The following is a 22,928-nucleotide window of genomic DNA, read 5'->3' on the forward strand; positions in this document are numbered from 1 at the left end:
TCTCATAGTATGGTAAAGTAGAAAAAATAAGAACCCAAGATGAGTATTTTAGAAAAAATAAAATTTTCTTGAAAGAGATCATTATTTTTATTTATATTATCAGGATACTTTTACTTCTACTATATGTCAGGACAATTGGTCTACAATAGAAGTTCTCGTAGTTAGCAAATGGCTCAGAGAAATGTACTTATATAAGACTTACTCTTTGCTAAAAACAGAAAAAGAATTAAGTTGTAAAAAAATATTTGAACAACTTTGATACTGTTTATATTATTTAGGAGTAAAGAGTGAAATCACGCAGCCAGTGTATGCATTATATTGTTTGCCTAGGGTAATACTTCACATGGTGTGGTTTCCAAAGTGGCAGAAGCAATATCACAGAGATATTTCTTAGAAATGTCATTCTAAGGCTCTACCCCAGACCTGTAAGATAAACTGTGGCGTAGAGCCCTGCAATCTGTTTTAACAAGCTTTCCAAATGATTTTCATGGATATCCTAGTTTGAAAAACAATGATTTAGAACAAAGCAGCCTCTCTATGTCCTGCCTACCGGCTTTAGAAAAAGCTTTTGTGTTTTGGATTTCCCACAAAGGAGAGGATTATTGACATTGTGGATGAGACCATTCTTTGTTTGCAACTTTCAGTATCCCTTGCCTTCTGGCAAGAATAGCAATAAATAATGTTCCTACATATTTAGCTTATACTCAAAGGTTGGTAAGAACCTAGTTAAAAATAAATAATAGGGGAAAAGGATACCTTTAGCCCTTTCATTCTTCACTTCATATCTGCCTCTTTCCAAAGACCTTGACTACACTCTTCCCTTGCTTCCCCGAATCACTTCTGCTGGGAGAAGAAAGAAGGGGTGCTGCTGTTGGTTTATAGAAACATATAACAAAGGGGTAGGGACTAGAGCACACAGACTTTTTATTGAAGTCAATTTTTACTAGTTATACATCACTATCTCGTTTAATATTTTTTCCTAATGTTAAGGGTCAATTCATTCTTTTTAACCCCAAATATTTTATGGAAAATAAATGGGAAAAAAAAGAATATTTATATAAATGATCCTCATAAGGATATGCCTTCAAATTTAAAACTTTAGTCACCTATAATAACTATACATAAAGGTTGATAAGAAGAAATATCTTGCTACTACGAGAGGATAATCTGCCACTAGAATTAAAAAATTTCATATTTCCTAGAAACATCCATCAGTGATCTACATCAAGTTAGAATGTACCAGTTCATAATTCTTGTTCTAAGATTTCATAAATTTTTATCCCAAGCAATGTCATCTGCTAGGATTGAAAGCCTTTAGAAAGAAGACATCTATAATATTTCCTTCTGATAAAACTCAGGCTCAAGTTTTTTCCTTGTATCTCAACTGAGAAGTATATACTCTTAACCCCTTAACAACACAGGTTTGAACTGCTCTGCCACCCCTGAGACTGCAAGATCAACCCCTTCACTTCCTCCTCATCCGTAGCTTAAGTAATATGAAGATGATGAGAATATACACCTTGATGATGATCCATTTCCACCTAATAAATAGTAAATATATTTTATCTTCCTTATGATTTTTATCACCTTTTCATTTCTCAAGCTTAGTTTGTTGTAATACATTTAACGTCTAAAATATGTGTGAATTAACTATTCAGGTTATTGGTGAGGCTTCCAGTCAACAGTAGGCTATTAAGTTTTTGGGAAGTCAAAAGCTATATGCAGATTTTCAATTGCATGGGGAGTCAGCGACCCTAACCCCCATGTTGGTCAAGGGCCAACTGTACTCTAAAGCAGATGGCACAGGGTAAGGGTGAATGGGTGGTAATGTTTAAGGTTTTTATGTACTCTCCCCATATCATGGTACTTTCATGCAGCTTAAAAGCAAAATTAAGGTCTCAGGTACTAATGGGGTCATATTTCTAAGACATTGAATGTAATAATAAAAGAGATTTTTACTGGAACAACACCTAAGCACCTATCTTCTCATCTTCTTTACCTTATGTAAGGTCATGCTTCTGACTATCTTCCCTCCTATATAACTGATATAGTTATTCTGAGCTAGTAGCAACCCCTAATATAGGAACCACCTACCTAAGAACTACTGAAGAACAGAGAGGGCCACAGGGAAATAATGCATGGATTGAGTGGCTTAGGCCAGCTCCATGCTAGGTCTTAAGGCAAAAGACCATAACCCTCTTTTATATCCAGAGGACAAAAATTCACAAGGCAAAGGCAGAGGGTGACTTTGGACTTAACCAAAGGAGTCCTCAGGCTCAAACAGGATTGATCCTCGTTCATCACACAAAATCACACAGGCATTTGAGGCCAAACAGTAAAAGAGTATGCAGTAGCCTGGATGTTCTCAGTGAAGTAGAAGACTATTAGTTGAATATTGATGATCACAGCCAAATCTCTTTGTATTAGGGAAAAGGATTAATACTAACTAAAACCTTTCATTGTTTACTTTATAGAATTCATCTTGTGTAGAATATCACAATTATCTGCACGAGAACTTTGACTACACATCCTCACTTCAAAGTTGAAAATAAATGTAAACCATCTGGAATTCAACTCAGTAGGTATATTTTTCACACAGATGTGGGTATAGTAATTCTGAAACTACTGTTCATATATTGCAAGACTCATAAAATGAGCAAATGCAATAAGGATGTTAACGGCTATTATTTTTACTATTGGAAAAGGCAGACACAGATACAGAATTTGGAAAAAGCAGGAAGAATCCTGTATTGTTAGATTTGAATTAGATGTATAAACTCATGATTTTTAGTATACATACATATAGATGGATAAAAGATGTAGATATATCAGATGTAGATATATCAGTAGACATTGATGTGTATAGTTGTATATACATGTGTATGCATACATGAATGTAGCCATACATCTATTTCCTAATAGATCTATACAGATAGGTCCCTACTGAGATGACCTAGAAGCTATATCAGTTCATTAACAATGAGCACACCTAGTACTTAAATCTTAATTTCTAAATGCCCTTCTCTAGAAAAGGGAACCAGAACTCCTTAGAGAACAGCTGACTCCAGGGCTAGGGCAGGTAAATGACAAGATCAGCCTGTAATATGTTGTTATGCCAGAACTTAAGGAAGTGGTAATAGAATGGGAGCATTTTCAAGGGATCAGAAGTCAGATTACCACTCACAACATGGGACAACTTGGGCATTAAAACCAATAATAATAGTGAAAAATTATAAGTCATTTAATAAAATAAAAAATTTATGAGCTGATACTGATGGTAAATAAAGAAATAAAAAGAGAAGAAAAACTTTCTTACAGGAGAGAGGAAACTAATAAATACAGAAGGATGACAGAGTTGAAAATCACCATTTTGTAACTACCATAGGCAAGAAGCATCTAATGAATGTAAACTGGTGAGTACAAGGTTGAAAAGAAACAAGGCATTACATAGTCTCAAAGTATATCTCTACAAATTACTTATTAATTCAATAAAGCTTAACCAAATAGCACTGTGTGCAAACTGACATAATGTGCCTCCTGATAGGCTGCACTGAGAAGGATAAAACATCACATCTGTGATATTCTTGCCAAAAATGCATAACTTGAACCTACTCATGAGGAAACAACAGACAAATCCAAATTGAGGCATTCTACAAAAATATGGCCTGAACTATTCAAAAAACGACCATATTATGAAAGACAAAGGCTGTGAACTGTTTCACCTTAATGCAACTAAATGTGCCAAAATCTGCCAGACTATAAGTTACATAATAATGTGTACTAAATTAAATATCCTGTTTGATAACTGTACTATAACTATGTGAAAGGATGTCCTGTTTTTAGGAAATACTTAAGTATTTAGGAGTGAAAGTGAACAATATCTGCAACTTACTCCCAAACAGTCCATTAAAAATATAATAATAATGCACATTAAATCCTCAGCTCTTTTCTTACAACTAAAAAACCTCAATTATTTTAGCCTTAGAAATCTACATGAGATAAACAAATTTAAAGAGTTGCCTAGATAAAGCAGAAATTTGGGAAGTTTAAAAAAAGGATCTATAGTTACAAGTCATTCAATTTAATAAAAAAATAATTGAATATCCAGCTCCAGGAGTCCTACATTCAAAGGGTTCACAGTCTATTGAAGAAGAAATATATGCCCACAAATAATTATAGTGTAACAGAGGCATAATATAAGTACAAAATATTAAGTATAAGAAATCACAAAAGGTCCAGCCTAGGCAACATAGTGAGACCTCTGTCTCTAAACAAAATAAAAAATTAGCCACGTGTGGTGACATGCACCTGTAGTTCTAGCGAATCGGGAAGATAAGGTGGGAAGATTGCTTGCACTCAGTAGTTAGAGGCTGCAAGGAGTAATGATTGAGCGACTACACTCCAGCCTGGGTGACAGAGTGAGTCTATGTCTCTAAGAAATAAAAAAAAAAAAATTAAAAACAACAACAACAAAGAGAAAGTAGTAACAGGATGTCAAGAGGCAGTGATTAACTGTGACTTCTATATGAGCTAATATTTAACATTTACAATTTCCTAAGCACTATACGAGTTGCTTTACACATTAATGCATTGACTGTACCAACAATCCCATAAGGTATATACTATAACCTCCATTCCACAGATGAGGCAACCAAGACACTGAGAAGCTGAGTATCTGGCCATAGGTAGTTAACTAAATTTCTGACTACATAGCAGAAGACTTAATGAAGGATGCAGCGTTTGAATTGATCCTTAAAAGAGGAGTATAATTACAAGCAAGGTGAGTAGAAAGAAGAATATTCAAGACTGGAAGAAAAAGGAAAGACATGTAAATAGTAAATATAGGTTGTATAAAAGAATCAGTAAAAAGTTCAAGGGATGGTAGATAAGATGTAGGGAGAGAAATGGGTAAGAGCAGAAGATGGCAGATTATATAGGCCTAAAAAATAGCTTCCATCATGAGGATTAATTAATACAGGTTTTATTAGTAAAAAGAATGACTATTACAATATGTACCAAAATCTTGATGTAATTCAATGAATTCAGTATAAAGAGTTAGTCTTTGAGACATCCAAATGAACCACTTACCAATAAAAATCTTAATACAATACAGGTTATATTAATACAGATTAATATAATACAGGTTATATTAATCTCTAATAAATATTAGAGATTTCTCTTGACAGTACAGAAACATAAATTTTTTTTGGTTTTCACAGTCATCCTCCACACCCCTACATAATTTTATTTCACAAAGATCCTATTATCATGCAATGTTTGAAATTACCAGAACTGAAAACAACAAATCTAAAATGCCATAATTCTACCTTACTTTAACAGACTATAAACCTTTTAAGAAACAGTGAATGTAATGGGAGTAAACCCTGTAGCCCTGCTATTAGAGTTGCTTCTTTGTCATAATATTATGAAAACAAGATGATCCAATTATAGGGATGTAATGAGTAATATATTCCATGAACTCTGTTAGATATGAACCTCTAACCAGAAAAACGACCAGCCATGAATGTTTAATGTGAGATCTCCTTCAGTTGGTAGCTGATGTAATTGATTGCTCATACTAATAAGTGAAAATATTATTTTAGCTCCATAGTAAATGAATCATGGATAAAGCAAAACGTGGCATTTAGAAAACCCTATTTTCATTTCTTGATAAAAATAAATATTAATGAAAATTGGATTTTTAAATTTAGTAAATTGTAAGTTTAACTTGTTCAAAATCTATATTATAACTTAATTGTATATAACCAAAATCAATTGTAAGTACCGTAAAACATTTAAATTTTTTGAAATGTCAGAAAATATGTAAAATTTAAAAACACTAGCAAATTCATTACTATCTTTGTATACAATTAATAAAAGACCAAATATTCAATTTCATTTTCATAAAATATCTTTTGGGCAGAAATATTAATTCTCCAACATGATCTTCTATTCTGGGAGAATTCTAAATATCTCCTTGATTGACAGAACAGCACTGACCCATGAGATACAGGCAATATTAAGCAGCATCACAGAAAAGAAGAATATGAAAAGGGAAGGAAACTACTTCAAAGAGGATTTAAAAATTAAAAGTCATATTAGGCTAAATAAAAGAATAAATTAGTAACTGAAGAAATAGGACACTGAGCTATTCTAAAGAATTCTCTATCTAAACAACACCTAAAATGGTATTTAAAAATGAACGAGCATCCTTTACATGTCTAGGTGGGTTTCTGAGAATAAAAAAATTTATAGGGCCTTAAGAATGTGAGGGGGTAAAAAGTTGGGGGATTGCTGAAAATTTGTGCAACAGTATTGTACTATAGCTGCCCTGAGGGTATTTGCTAATAATAGGGACTCAGACTTTAACAGTAGGACAAAGAGAGGCCAGTCCTTCAGCCCAGCATGATGAAGAGTGGGAACAAATATCTCTACCTGAAAGCAGAAACCTTGAAAAGCTATATTCCCTCTGAAAAGATGCATTTAAAAAGTTCTACCCAACAACAAAGGAAGATGATAAAAGGTAACTTGTCTGTTTAAGTCTCAGTTTTAGATGAGAAAACGTTTAAAGAATATGTGCTTAAGAAACCCCTAGCACTCCACATGCCCAAGCCTCCCAAGTTCCCACCACAAAAACAACCTAAACGACAAATAAATAAGTATATGATAATGAAAATGACTAACGGAGAGTGCTGGAGTACATCAAAGGAGTAACAGAAACCCAGGTGAACACAGGAACTCAGGACAGCCATACAGAGAACAGAAGAAAACACCTGGTCTCCAGAACCCCATTCCCTAGCAGGGATCAGAATTAGGAGGAACTTCTCCCTGTGGGGAAAGGCAAGCAAAACTATAGTCCTCACTCCAGTAGTCAGGACTATAGTTGTTCAAAGTGTTGATCGGGGTACCTAAGCCCAGCTGAGGGAGCTGCCTGTAGTCCACATAGCTGTTGTCCCACAGAGAAGGAGCTGACACTATGCCTTGCATCCTGGGGCCTATGTGGCTACTGTACAATGCCATCTTCAGACTGGAACTACTGTTGGAATGTTGCTTGGGGGCGAGTACCCACAATATCCCTTCATCTCTGAGGGTAAGCTACTGCCAAACCACCCCTGCCAGAGGCCTGACATCCCAAAGCTGTGACTAGCTCTTCTACCCTTCCCTGTGGGCTCAAGCAGTGGTGGAGCTGCTTCATGCACCCCTCCTAGCCCCCACTCACAGCTAGAGCTCAAGCTGCGCACTCATTCCCAGAGAAATGGTGCTTTGGCAGAACTGTTCCGTCTCTCAGTCATGCTTGCACCTGCTCCTAGGGGACTGAGCTGAAGCTGTACACTGCCTCTAAGGAAAATGATGCCCTGAAAAAGCTGTTCTAAAATCCTCTCACAGTCATTGCTACAATGTGCCTCTCTGGACCAGTACTGAAGCAACACAAGACACTCCAGGTAAATGGGGCTTTGACTGACAAGAGCAGTCACACCCCTCTGTGTCTGAGCTGAAAAGGTACACAGTCTCCTAAAAAAAAAAAAAAAAAAAAAAAAAAAGAGTACCTTGGCCACCAACAGCAGTCATGTCTTCCCAATGCCTATGCTGAAGTAGTGTCCTACTTCCTAGAAATGACCAATTACAAGTAACAAGATTGAATTAGTAATAAAAAGTTCCCATCAAAGAAAAGCTTAGGACCTGATGTCTCCACAGCAGAATTCTACCAAACATTCAATACCAGTTTTCTCAAACTCTTCCACAAAATTGAAGAGGGCGGAATTCTTCAAAACTCATTCTATGAGGCTAGCACTACCCTGATACAAAAACTAGACAAGAATACAACAAAAAATAGAAAATTATACAACAGAAAAAGAAAACTATAAGCCAATATCCCTGATAAGGAAAGATGCAAAAATCCTCAACAAAATACTAGCAAACAGAAAATCCAACAGCACATTAAAAGTCATTACCACGATCAAGTGGAATTTATCACAAGAATACAAGGGTAATTCAACACATGCAAATCAATAAATCGGATACATCATATCAACAGAATGAGGACAAAACTCATATGATTATCTTAATAGATACACAAGATGCATTTGATAAAATTCAACATCCTTTGTGATAAAAATTCTCAACAAACTGAGTATAAAAGGAACATACCTCAACATAATAAAAGCCACTATGCCAAACCCATAGCTAACATCATAATGAATGGGGAAAACTGAAAGCTTTTCCTCTAAGAATTAGAGCAAGACAAGGATGCCCACTCTGACTACTCTTACTCACTTAGTGAATCCTACTAAGTCTTAGCCAGAGCAATTAGGCAAGAGAAAACAATTTTTGGAAAGGAAGAAGTCAAATTGTCCCTATTTGCAGATGACAAGATCTTGTACACAGAAAAACCTATAAGAAAAACTGAAAAGTTCTACCAAGAAACTCTTAGAACTGAGAAACAGTTTCAGCAAAACCACAGGATACAAAAATCAACATACGAAATTCTGTAACATATGTATACCGGAAAACAAACAAGCAAAATAAATAAATAAATAAATTTAACTAGAGAAGTGGAAGACTTTTAGAGAAAAACAATAAAATACTGATAAAAAGTAATTGAAGAGGACACACAAAAAAAGAAATACATCATGTTCATGCATTAGAAGAATTAGTATGTTAAAAATGATCATAGTAACAAAAGTGGTCTACAGATTCAGTGTAATCTCTATAAAAATACTAATGACAATCTTCACAAAAATAGAAAAAAAATCCTAAAATTCATATATAAGTACAAAATAGTCTGAATAGCCAAGCCAATTCTGAGCAAAAGGAACAAAGCTGAAAGCCTTATACAACCTAATTTTCAAATACACTGTAAAGTTATAATAATCAAAATAGTGCAGTACTGGCATTAAAAACAGACACACAAGACCAAGGGTACAGAATAGAGAACTCAGAAATGAATCCACTTGTTTTTATGCATTTGCATATTGCTATAAGGGAATATCTGGGGCTGGGTAATTTATAAAGAAAAGAGGTTTATTTGGTTCACAGTTCTGCAGGCTGTACAAGTAGGATAGTGTCAGCATCTGCTTCTGGTGAGGGCCTTAGGAAGCTTCCACTCATGGCAGAAGGCAAAGGGGAGCAGGCATCACATAGCAAGAGGAAGCAGACAGAGAGAGAGTAGAGGAGGTGCCAGGCTTTTTTCAACAACCAGTTATCATGGGAACTAAGAGTGAGAACTCACACATTACCATGAGGATGTCACAAAGCCATTCATAAGGAATCTGCCCCCATGAACCAAACACCTGCCTTGAGATCCCACTTTCAACATATGAGTTCAAACTTCAACTTGAGATTTACAGAGGACAAATATCCAAAGTGACACCTCTGTATAGCATGAGTTGGCTATAAATATCCCCATTCCTTTATAGCCAACCCATGTTATACAGAGGTGTCAAGGTCATTCACTGGGGAAACGACAGTCTCCTCAATAAATGGTAGTGAAAAAACTGGATATCCATATGTAGAAGAATAAAAGTAGACCTCATTTTTCATCATATACCAAAATCCACTCAAAATAGATGAAGGCCTTAAATGTAAGGCCCAAAACTATAAAACTACTAGAAGAAAATATAAAGGGATTGCTTCCAGACATTGGACTGGGCAAGTTTTTATGAAGACCTTAAAAGCATAGACAACAAAAGCAAAAACAGACAAATAGGATTATATTGAACTAAAAACTTATATAGCAAAGGAAATAATCAACAAAGTGAAAAGACAATCAGGAGAAAGAGAAAAAATATTCGCAAACTATTCATCCAACAAAACATTAATATACTGAATACACAGGGAATTCAAACTCAATAGCAAAAACAAATAAGTAGTCATCGGGAAATGCAAATCAAACCCACAATATCTTCTCACCCTAGTTAGAATGGTTATTATTTAAAAGTCAAAAAATAAACATAGTGAGGATTCAAAGAAAGGGAAACTCTTATATACTATTGGTAGGAATGTAAACTAGTATAGCCATTATGAAACATAGTATGAAGTTTTCGCAAAAACTAAATTAGAGCTACTGCAGGATCTAGCAATTTCACTGCTGGGTATATCCAAAAGAAATGAAATCAGTACAGTGAAGAGATATCTGCACTTACATGTTTATTGCAGCACTAGTCAGAATAGCCAAGATATGGAATCAACCTAAGTGTCCCATCAACAGATGAAGAGGTAAAGAAAATGTGGTACATATATATGATGGAGTACTATTCAGCCATAAAAACAAAATAAATATTGTCATTCACAGCAACATGGATGAACTTGGAGGACATTATATTTTAAAAAAATAAACTAGGCACAGAAAGACAAATATCATATGTTCTCACTTATATTTGGAAGGTAAAAAAAGTTGGTCTCATAGAATTTGAGAGTAGAATAGTGGTTACTAGAGCCTGGGAAAGGTGTATAGCCAGAATTTGGTTAATGGATGTAAAATTACAGCTAGAAAAGAAAAATAAGTTCCTTGGTTCTACAGTACTGTAGGGTGATTATAATTAATAACAGTTCAAATAGCTGGAAAAGTAGATTTTAACTGTTCCTAATACAAAGAAATGATAAATGTTTGATGTGATGAATATGCTAATTATACTAATTTGATCACTATACATTATATACATGTATCACAATATCATACTGTTCCCCCTAAATATATATAATTATGTGTCAATGAAAAAATAATAAATATAATTAAATTAAAGCATTTTTTTTAAAGAAATCTGAAGCTGAAAAACCAAGGCTAAATGGTCTTAAATCTTAGTAGGTGTAAGCAAATATAATCCTTTTCTGTGAGAATTTACCCTTAATCCAAGTCCCACAAGATTTCCACAGATTGAGGTAACCCTAAATGAATTCACAGTGCAAAATTGCAAAACTCACAGGAAAATAAGTGACCAGAAATAAAGTCAACAGAAAAAACAAACAGCAGAATTATACCTCTATGAACATTAAGTATTAGAAATAACAAGTACAAAATATAAAATAACTATTAACTATTAGAAATAACAAATATAAAATAACTATGTTTAAAAAAGTATAAGGAAGAAACAGAAAACAAACCAAATATAATTTCTAGCAATGAAAAATACAACCATTTAACTTAAAACTTAACAATAAAACAGTATTTCTCAAACAATACTTTAAACAATTGAAGAAAATGGATTATGAATTGGACATTAGATCATTAAATTTTGGTAATTTTTATCAGTTATGATAATGGCATGATTATTTAACATATCAATATTTTTTAAATATGAGTACTAAAATATGTCATGTTACCTGGGATTTTTTTTTTTCCAAAATATGCCAGGAAAGAAAAAAACAGTAATAAATAAAACAAATGTAGAAAAATCTGGGAAATATTAAATCCAAGTGGTGTGTCTATATATAATTTTCATAATAAAAATAAAAAGAAAACTCAACTGATAGTGTAATCAGAATACTAGATAAAACCAAAGAGAAGTTTATAGAATTAGAAGACAGATCTTGAAGACAGTATCCAAATTGTGAATAAAACTTAAAGAAAAAAGAAAACTCACCTTCCTTAGGACTGACTGCTGCAGGGAGAACATTCCAATCAAGAGTCCAAGTAGGGCAAGGGTGGGGAGAAAACATCACTTCAATGCCATTTTCCTAGAAAAGAATATAGCCTCTTTCTAAATTAAGGAATTAATATAGTCTTACTATATTCTTAAAGGCTAAAAAATTACATTTTTATATTGGTAAGGAGGGGCATAAATAATAGTCTTCAGCTATTCCCCAAAATACATATTTTAATTAAATAAAAATACAATGTGTTGAGTATTTTGATATCACAGTTACTTTCCTATTTTTTATATTGAGATAATAAAAAGTAAAGCTATTTTAAAATGATTACTAGAAAATCCATAGAAGTGAAGTATACTGGATATCAAAGACTAAAGAAAAAAATGTTATCAAAAACAATCCACATGGAAATAATAAAAAAAACACTGCATATGTCCATCAAGGTCTCTCTTTACATACATGAAAACCGCCACAGCCTATAAGCTATATTTACATTACTAAAAGCTACCACTTTAACACATGCCACAAAACACCACTCATACTAGTCTTTTATAAGTGTCTTTAATGTCACTAGAGAAAAATTCCTCTGGTTTAACCAAATGTTCCCCATATTTTCAAGAATTAGGACCACTTTTCAATATATTAAAAATTTTCAGCCTTTTTCACCATCTTAGAAGTTGTACATTTGTTTATTTGATCTAGGTACAGTGGCATGGCATATGCATGGAATCACAGACCCCTTCCAATCACATTCTGGGTCCACATTCCACAGTGTATATATATCCATGGCTCAGTTATTTTTATCTTTAGGAATAACCTATTCAAATAAAAACTCTCTGAGGCTTCAGCAATAAATCTTTTGTATCAGTATATGATATTATTTTCCATTATGAAAACTAGCTGAATTTGTGTCCCAAAGGAAATAGTACACAGAATCTTTCATTAGGGCTAGAGATATGGCTATTGGCCCATAGGCCCAGAGCACTCATTTGCCTCCAGAAAGATAAACACATCTCTCTGACGTCATCTACCTCTCTTCTATCTTCTTCAATCTAGCCATACTGACTTTCTTGCTATTTCTTATTTCACTAAACTCATTCTTACCTTAGGATCTTTAAAAAAAACACAACTATATTGAGATATGATTTACATATTAATACCATACAATTTAGCCTTTTAAAGCATCTAATTCAGTGGTTTTTAGAATATTCACAATTGTTCAACTATCGCTACTATTTTAAGATATTTTCATCATTTCCAAAAGAAGTTCCATATCTACTCAAGAAGTCAACCAGAGATCCCTTGACAGTATAGTCATATAATGAAGACACATCAAAATCTAGATATGCCTCAATAACTTGTAAAATGAACTATATAATAATGTTTCATTACTTAATCTATAGGCTACAGAGCTTAGCTGAAGAGTTAAGGGATTGGTATCCATACCAAAGCCTTCCTGTGCATTTCTAAATCAGTAAACTCTGTTAACTAGAGAACTCAAATACTTCCTAAACCAAATAGGGAAATATAATGAATATTTTTCCAGTGCAACTTCGATGGATAACTTAAGTTACTTCATGAATTCTCTATTCAAATAAATCTTCACATCACCTATTAAAAGCAAAATACTTTTGCAGATTGTTTCAGATGTTAGGGAAAGGAAAGCCCATTGTTGAAAACTTTACAATTGGTACTACTGAAAACAAACTATGCCCCAATGAGAAAATAAAGCATATGCATTTTTTTTTTTTTTGAAACAGGGTCTTACTCTGTTGCCCAGGCTTGTTGTATAACGAAAACATTAAAAGCAAAGATTAAAATAAAAATAAAATTCAAAGAATTTAAAAATTACAAAGTTAAACAAAACTTTAGAAAGTCAATTGAGATATTCATCTTTATGTTTCTTTTTTTTGAGACAGAGTCTCGCTTTGTTATCTAGGCTGGAGTACAGTGGCGCAATCTCGGCTTACTGCAACCTCTGCCCTCCTGAGTTCACGCTATTCTGGTGCCTCGGCCTCCCCGGTAGCTGAGACTACAGGGTCGTGCCACCACACCCAGCTGATTGTTGTAATTTCAGTAGAGACGGGGTTTTGCCATGTTGCCCAGACTGGTCTGGAACTCCTGACCTCAAGTGGTCCACCTGCCTCAGCGTCCCAAAGTGCTGGGATTACAGCTGTAGGCTACCAGGCCAGCCTCATCTTTATATTTCCTTAACGTGAAATCATTACCCAAGCTAAAAAAGGCTGAGACCAAAACTTTACAACAGAAAACAATTATGTGAAAATAATACACTTGACCAGGTATGATGCTACTTTGGTCAATATCCTAAATATTTTAAAAATTTAAAAAAAGTTTTGAGACAAGTGCTTTTTACAATTATATATTGTGACATACTTGGCTCCAAAAATACATAATACTAAAAGTTTTCAATTCAGTAGATTTCACATAAATGAAAAAAAGTAGCAGAAATATTAACTGGTAAAGAAATATTAACTGGTAAATATTTTAAAAATTTAAAAAAAGTTTTGAGACAAGTGCTTTTTACAATTATATATTGTGACATACTTGGCTCCAAAAATACATAATACTAAAAGTTTTCAATTCAGTAGACTTCACATAAATGAAAAAAAGTAGCAGAAATATTAACTGGTAAAGAGTGAAGTAAGCAAACTACAAATAAAAGTTATAACAAAAATAATGTCAACAAATGATTATAAGTTGGAGTAGAATGCTCAGCAACATTATCACATAGAATTTTTCAAAGAAATTTTAACAAAATAATTAAGTACCATTAGCTTGGCCATGGTTGGTCTTGGTCCTCCTATAAATAAAGGATCGTTTTGTTCTTCTACACCTGGGACTTCACTTAAGTTTGGATGCTGTTCATTTGAGGTTGTCAACAACTCTGGTAAATGGAGAAATTGGATCCCACACTTAGAAGCTGCTGTTTTCACTCTTGGCACTTCCTGAATCCTCTGGTACCAAGAGGTTAGCAATGGAAATTCTACCAGCTTCTCAGAAAATTTTTTGCAGATAATTACCTAGGTAGGAAAATAATAAAACACATTATATCTTTTTTTTGTTTATAACAGCTATGTTGAGATAACTTCACAAACCACGAAATTCACATATTTAAGTGAATAGTTCAAATAATGAATTGTGATAAATATATGTAGTTGTGTAACTACCACCATCTAGTTCTAGAATACTTAAGTCACCCCCAAGATTTCCCTTGTGATTTGCAGTCAATCTCTGCTCTCACAGTTAGTTGCAGACAACCACTGATCGGCTTTGTGTTTGTAGTTTTTTCTTTTCTAGAATTTCATACAAATGGAATCATGAAATGTGTTTTTCTTTTGTCTCTTAGTATTATGCTTTTGAAGTTAATCTTTATAGCTGCATTGACCAATTGTTTGTTTCTTTTTATTATGAGTAGTAGTCATTATGTGGATATATTCTGTTTACTCATTCACTGGTTGATAGACATTTGCATGTTTCCAGTTGTTGGCTATTAAAAATAATATTACTATATATTATGATGTAGCAGTGTTTATGTAGAACTGTTTCTCATTTCTTTGGAAATCTAAGAGTTGAGTTGGTAGGTTGTATGGTAAGTGTATATTTAAGTTTTAAAGAAACTGTCAAAATCTTCTCTATGGTTGCCATACCATTTTACAATTCCCATAGCAATCCGTGGAGGTTCCAGTATCTCCACAACTTGTCAATACTTGGTATTATCAGTCTGATTTTAGTCATTCACGTGGGTATGTAGCAGTGTCTCATTGTGATTTTAATTTGCATTTCCCTATGATTAATGATGTTGAGCAACTTTTCATGTGATTATTTGCCATTTGTATATTTTTGTTAGTGAAGTGTCTTTTATGTTTTTATCATTCATTTTATAATATGAAAGTTGGAGAAACTCATCAACGAGAAATTGAAAAACAATTAAAATACGTCAAAGATCTGGGTAGAAGCCTTACCAAAAAAGATACAAAGATGGTAACTAAGTATATAAAAAAATGCCCATCATCACATAACATTAGAGAATTACAAGCCAAAACAAGGAAATGCAACTACACACTTATCATAATGGCAAAAATCCAAAACACTGACAACACCAAATGATGGTGAGTATGTGGAATAACAGGAACTCTCATTCATTGCTGGAGGGAATGTAAAATAGTACAGCTACTTTGAAAGACAGTTTGGTAGTTCCTTACAAATGTAAATATACTCTTACCATACAATCCAGTAATTGTGCTACAAATGAGCTGAAAATTTATGTACACACAAAAACCCGAACACAGATACTAATAGCATCTTTATTCATAATTGCCAAAACTTGGAAGTAACAAAGATGCCCTTCAGTAGATCAAAGGTTAAACTGTGGTACATCTACACAATGAAAAACAACAATCAATAGAAAAAGAAGAATATAATAATTCCAAAAAGAATTAATATAAATAACAATGGCATTTGCAAATAGCTATAAGTAGTACAACTGAAAATCATTTTGAAAAGCTTTACATTTTGTATTCAATTGTCTATCATCTTTCATTGGTAGTATGTTTTTAACCTCTCTAGGAACTCCTGTGTAATCAACTTCATTCCAATCAGGAAACCCTTTCATCTGTAATTCATGGCCATGAACACATTCCTCTCTTCTCGAACCTCAATATACTTGATAAGTTCTTAACACACTGCATATAGACAGTTAACTGGGCAACATTACATCAAAACCCTAAAATCCTTAACATATTCTTATGCAAATTAGGTTAAGTGGTTAATGGGGAAAGAATTAAAATAAGTATTAACTTCTTCAAAACAAATAATGTAACACTTAAATTATCACAATTTAATATCTATAGTATACAATCATTGATGCATTTTGACGGGTCTCAAGAGAAATTTTGCAGCTCACTGCAGAAGTGTAAAAATTGAGAGCCTGTATTATTAATAGTGATCTAAAGTTTCATTTTGTGTGTGTGTGTGAAGCTATCTTCTCTGTGTGAACTATTAGGCAGAATCTAAATGACATTCCTTAAAAATAATGTAAGACACACCCTTAAGAACCATATTTTTTAAAAATGACACAATGAGGTAAGGATAAAAGAGAAAATTGTAAAAAGATAAAAGAGAAAATTGTAAATATTTAAAACTAAAAAAAAAGAACTAGCACTATTTATAAGATTTTTTTTATAAAGCAGTCCTTAAAATAAAACTTATTTTTTCAAATTAGAAAAATTTTAAATTGTTCCTTCTGATACAAACTCATATATTTTTGTTTCCTCTTGGTCAGATGCTTTCTCCCTTGCACTACCACCAAACTCCATTTTCTTTAAAATTTAGAGTGCTCTTGCTTCTTTGAGAGGCAATAAATGTTGTTTCCACAGAAACCATTATAATGTCACAAACACATTATGACGTGAATACGAAAAGATAAATAAAAAGGTCAAGTAACAGGAAATCTCTACAAATATATTTAACAATAATACCAAAGCATGAGACAGAAAGGACAGAAAATAAAAAAATTCATACATATATATAAAATACTGTATTTTAAGCAGACTTTAAGATAAAATGAGCACAAGTAATTGATTATAAGAACAAGGACTGTATCTGACTCTTTGAATACTGAGGCACTTAAAACACTACCTTGCAAATACTCTGTTGAATGAATGAACAAATGATCAAGAATCCATTTATTATCTTCAGAGAATAACCCTCTCAGTATTTTTCAAACTGCTATTTATCACTCATTTAGGGGTCGTGAAATCAACATAGTAGGTTTTTAAAAAATGATATATAAAATATCAGAGTATACATCATGTAAGTTATTTTGCAATTATTTTTTTACATATTATTTAAAGATATACATTTATTTGTACACTTACTCAATTTGTAAAATGTATTACAATTGTTCCTCAGTATCCATGGAAGGTTGGTTCCAAAACCTCTATCAGATACCCAAATCCACAGATGCCCGTATTCAAGTCCTTGACATAAAATGGTGTAGTATTTGTATATAACCTATACACATCCTCCTCTAGGTTATTTCTAATACCTAATACAATATAAACACTGTGCGAATAATTGTTATTCTGTGTTGTTTAGGGGATCATGACAAGAAATAAAGTCGGTATGTGTTCAGTACAGATGCAATTTTTTTCCCAAATATTTTCAATCTGCGGTTGGTTGAATACATGAATACAGAACCCATAGATATGGAGGGCCATCTGTATTTACTGAGTTAAAGTATAAAAAAGTTTGAAAAATACTCTACATGGCACTCTGAGAGCCAAAAAGTTTATTAATTCCTTCCAGAATTCTTAATTGCTTGGAAATAGATTAGATGCTAAGGGCATTCCCTCAGACTGGATCTTTAGACATGATAATCACACCAGAAACGTTCTCTTTTCCTCATTTTTCCTGTACTCTTGTTTTTAGTGATTTATTCTTATTTGTTAGATGTACATGGCATCCTTCCTTTCTTTTGAAACTAAGTTGTGATTAAATAACAATAATTCACATTTAAAAGAAATTGAGGAGGTTTACCCTGTGCGACGGGTCACTCCATTTAATCAACATGCCAGGCCACTCTATTAATATTCAGATAGCTCAGAAGGTAATGAACCACATTCATTACACTTATGAAGATATATTTAAGAAAGCTGCTAATGAAATCTATATGAAATGAAAATTAAGTTTCTTCTTAAGAAATGATTACCAAATAGTTACCTGGCTTATCAGATCAAAACCATTATAAGTATCACAGAGTTCTTTAAGGACAAGAAAAAAAAGATAATTTTTTTAAGATAATGGTTTCAAAAAAAAATGTATTGCTACCTAAGCAAAAATAAAATTTTAGTAACTCTGTAGTTAACTGTCAAAAACGGGCAGAAAAATTTGTCTGAATAAAAAGAGAAGCAAGATGTTCCATCTATTCAAAATATCTCCTCCTTTGCAATCTCTTATTATATAAAATATTTTATTCTTATTTTATATCATTTCCTTAGTCATACCTACTTTTTTGAAAATATACTTCACAGATGTTCAGGTGAGCAGTGTAAGCACAGAAAAAATAGTAAATAACATATCTAAATGGAAATATAATCCCAGCTCTGTTTCTTACTTATAAATTAGAACTAGTGAGTTAAAGCTAAAAACTCTTGAGGACCTAACACCTAATGCATCGGAGAAGGCATAGAAAAACAAATTTACCACTAAATAAGTGGCATCCACCATTTTTGCAATATGCTAGCAAAAAGTGAGATGTCTATTTTGTTCCCAATTTTATGCCAATGGGGACACTGAAAGAGGTATTTAGTTTTGCTAAAAAATCAATTTCTAAAAGAGGAATTATTTTACCTAAGCTATTAAAGTGTGTGTGTGTGTGTGTGTGTGTGTGTGCGCGCGCACGTGTGTGTATGCGCGTGTGCGTGTGTATTTAATTAAAAGCATTAGAAGTTAAAATGTAGAAAATTAAATCATAAGTGTTAAAATTACAAAAAGATTTTATAAAATGATAAAATGCAACCTTTCTGTCTTATAGGAGTACAATCATGTTTTAAATAGTTCTGTCAAAGTGTACCTGCTTACTAGCAGTGATTGAAAAATAATATACAATCTTCTAGTGTCAGAACAGTAGGATTTTGCCCTAGTATAGCTATTTATTACTACTTCTCCCATGTGCTTATTATACTATCTACTAGAAGATTCCTGCAAATGAATTAAAGAGGGGAAAACATGAGTGTACATATTAATTTATTCCTTTTAAATATATTTCTAAGACTTTTCAGAGGAGAGTATATTGCCAGGCCCCTTCCATTATGAGGTGCTGGGCCATCAGAGTTAACTTTATAAAGTTATAAAGTATTTTCTGAAAAGGAAGAGCTTGAAGCAGGTTTATACCTAATACCTTAGCCCTTCCATGTTTGTCTCTGACAAGTTAAAAAAAAAAAACCTCATCCATTCTATTTGTTATTGTTTTGTATCTTTGGTTTTATTCTGTTTAGCAGAACTGGGTATTTTCCCTAGTTCTTCTAAATTTTGACCCCTGGTAATTCAAACCTTGACTATGCAAAATTGACTCTACTTTTTTATGTCCTTTACTTTTTATTCCTGTGACTAAATATTCTGTTCCTGGGTTCAGTTTTAGGCTTTTGGTAACTTGACTTTGATTACTGATTATGAACTTAATCCTGATTCTGATCATTTGCATGGCCACTCCATTCACCTCAATGTATGTTAACGCAAGCAAAAAGGCCTGGCAATATAACCACTATATGAATTAAAATGACTGCTTTATTATCCAAGGTGACTTAAAGGAGAAAAATATAACAAATACCAAGGCTTTAGCAAAGAAAGATGAATCCCTGAAAGAAAATATGTTAAATCCAGTAAAAATACAAAGGAACAAAGGAAAATATTTTGAGAATTTGCATATTCATATAATTTCAATAAATTTCTTTAATAAATGAACAGATATGCCACTTTCACTCAATTCTGATAAAAATGGAAACACAATTATTCAAAGAAGTCAAGAAGACAGAAGACCAAGTATTTCATAATATATCAAATGACTGCTCTAATGACTCAACTTGGTAATAGAGGAGAGGGATCAGGGAGAAGAATCAAGAAATCATTTGACAAGGAAAAAACTTAAAAATCAATGTTTTCTTCCCACTCAACTCCATGGACTTTATGAAGACATATGACATTTGGCATTAAAAATACCAATCAACATCTAAACAAGTCCTGGATCTCCCTCTTTGTACATTGTTTTGGTTGCCAATTTTCTGTTAATTTTGACGAAAAGAGAAATGTTCTTTAAGAAAAGACAATTGATCAATACTAGTGAAGCAGGGCCTTCGAATACATAGATTTTTGTTAGAAGTCTCTTCTGACTGTAGAGATACCTGAATTGCTGGTGACATAAAATGAGGATAAAATCTAATATCTGATTCCTTAGTAAAGAAAAGGGTGAAATTCTTCAAAGAAAAAAAACAAAACAAAAGCAAAAAGCAATGTAGCTCTTGAAAACCAATTGGAAGGCTGCAGAGAATTAAGCTTCCTATGTTCACTCTGGTATTATTTTCATCCTGTTCTTTTTATCTCAACAGAGGAAATGTGTGTGTGTGTCTGTGTGTGTGTGTGTGATGTGTGGTATTATTTTCATCCTGTTCTTATCTCAACAGAGGAAGTGTGTGTGTGTGTGTGTGTGTGTGTGTGTGTGTGTGTGTAAGACAGAGAGACAGAGAGAGAGAGATCTTCCTACTCAAAAAACTTTCTATTCTCCCCCAGCACATAACAGCAGAGCCAGCTATTTTAATCTCATAGAGAAAAGAGAAGTACACAGATCAGAATAAAATATTTTCAATTTGATAATATCTAACATGAGATTAATTTATGTGACTAGTAATTATAAAAGTTTTAGTTTTTTTTTTTTTTAATACTGGACCCCCTAATATTAGAAGTCCAATGTGCTATCCATTGCACCATAGAGCTGGCTTGGACCTTCTAATATTAGAAAATAATCACAAATAATTGCAAATTTGAAATTAATAACAGTTGTTAACATTTTAGCAACTTCACATTAAAAGTTATAATAATTACTAACTGATTGAGAGCTTACTATGTGCGGAGCACTGTTCTCCATACTTCACACAAACTTTAGTTTGCGCCTTACATTTTTCCTATTAGAAAGGTACTATTATTATCTCCATTTTACAGATAAGAAAATGGAGAAAGATATTAATAACTTGCCTAGCAGCATACTGACAATAAGAAGTAGAATTGAAATTCCCTAGGCAATTTCATAGATTGAAACTCATAGTAAAGTATACAGTTCAGATAAAACCTTACCAAGAAATGATGGATACAAGGCAATAGCACGATATCTGCCAGAGTGAAGTAAAGCCCTTCTGCAAACACATGCTCCAGAGGTGGAAGGTCGGAGGCTTTTGCTTTTCTGATGTGAGACGGCTCTCTGTTGGTAATAGCTGGTTCTTCCTGTACCGTGAGCTTTGAGAATGCCACTTTCAGTTCCAGACTCTTGGATGCAGAGTCCAGCTCTTCAGATGTTTCCTGTGTGTGGACCTTGCTCTTTGCCTTTCCCTTAGTAAGAGGAGGCCCAGCTCCATCAGCCTTCTGTTGCTTGAGCTTCTGCCTGCGGAGTTTATCATCATTATGCACTCTAACAGGCTCACTAAGCTTTTTCTCTAGCTGTAGTATTTCTACAGGTATAGTTGGGGGCTGGTCAAAAGACTCTCTCAGAAAATTCTCAATAGCCAAAGGGATGGTGAGTTCACATAGCCTGGTCCACTGACTAACCTACAAAACAAAAACAAAACAAGAAATGAAAGTTTTTTTTTAATTTCAGCATAACTTGAGAAAAATAACTGTCTTATTTGGAAATAAGCTTTGAGCTAAATCATCCCTAGACTAGACTTTTATGCTATATCAAGAGATACATCACAGTGCTTTGGAATTAAAAACATTAAGCAAAGGAGGTTTAGCATTCCTGTATTCCCCTTACGAAATAAATCATTACTTCCCAAAGCCTTTAAAATACACCTTCCCTGTCCTGCCCCCATCCCAGCCCCCACAAAAAGCAGGGCTTCCAAAGCATTGCTATTTGAGCTCCTATTTATATGTAAACATTCCATTTAGAATTCCTCAACATAACTAAAATAAAGAAAAAAAATTATTCTCTAAAAATGTCTCCAAATTTTATAAATTAAAACTTAAATTTTTATTTTTCAATAATGCACTGAAATATTGCACACATAAAGGGTATATTAGCCCATTTTTCATTGCTGTAAAGGAATAAGTGAGGCTGAGTAATTTATAAAGAAAAGAGGTTTATTTGGCTTATGGTTCTGCAGGCTATACAAGAAGCATCTGCTTCTGGTCAGGACCTCAAGAAGCTCTTAGTCATGTTGGAAGGCGAAGGGAGAGCAGGTGTGTCAACATGGGGAGAGAGGGTTTAAGAGAGAACAAGGGGGAGGTACCAAGCTCTTTTCAGCAGCTAGATCTCTCCTGAACTAATGGAACAAGAACTCACTCATCCCAGTGAGAGCACCAAGCCATTTAAGAGGCATCTGCCCCCAGGACCCAAACACCTCCTACCAGGCCCCACCTTTAACAACAGTGGGGATCACATTTCAACAGGAGATTTAGAGGGGATAAATATTCAAACTACATCAAAGGGTTACTTTAGTTCACTGGTTACTGTGGGTGTTTTTTTTTTTTTTTAATAAATGAACTTTTATTCCTAATAGGAAGTTAAAATATTAAATGGTCAAGTATCACTGTGTAGCTTCAAATAACAGAAAAGA

General features: G+C 33.4%; 1 protein-coding gene and 1 long non-coding RNA gene across 7 annotated transcripts in view; one reads left to right on the forward strand and one right to left on the reverse strand.

The window, feature by feature from the left end:
* GSTCD (glutathione S-transferase C-terminal domain containing) overlaps window positions 1-22,928 on the reverse strand; it is a 145,800-nt gene that overhangs the window by 113,874 nt on the left and 8,998 nt on the right. For all 6 annotated transcript variants that reach the window (XR_004261725.1, XM_032254864.1, XM_032254862.1 and 3 more), the window contains exons 3-5: window positions 21,454-21,921; window positions 14,376-14,627; window positions 11,580-11,673 (exon numbers count right to left, since the gene is read on the reverse strand). Coding sequence is in view for 5 of the 6 variants with exons in the window: in XM_032254864.1 (XP_032110755.1) it covers window positions 11,580-11,673; window positions 14,376-14,627; window positions 21,454-21,921 (814 nt within the window). In the remaining variant the exon portion in view is untranslated. The remainder of the gene's footprint in view (window positions 1-11,579; window positions 11,674-14,375; window positions 14,628-21,453; window positions 21,922-22,928) is intronic.
* Window positions 9,203-22,913, forward strand: LOC116534462. Its single transcript, XR_004261730.1, has 2 exons — window positions 9,203-9,245; window positions 22,668-22,913. It is a non-coding gene; the product is annotated as an uncharacterized LOC116534462 (long non-coding RNA).

The sequence above is a fragment of the Sapajus apella genome, unplaced genomic scaffold, assembly GCF_009761245.1.
Source record: "Sapajus apella isolate SASKATOON/1434 unplaced genomic scaffold, GSC_monkey_1.0 scaffold87, whole genome shotgun sequence".
In the NCBI taxonomy this organism is placed as follows: Eukaryota; Metazoa; Chordata; class Mammalia; order Primates; family Cebidae; genus Sapajus; species Sapajus apella.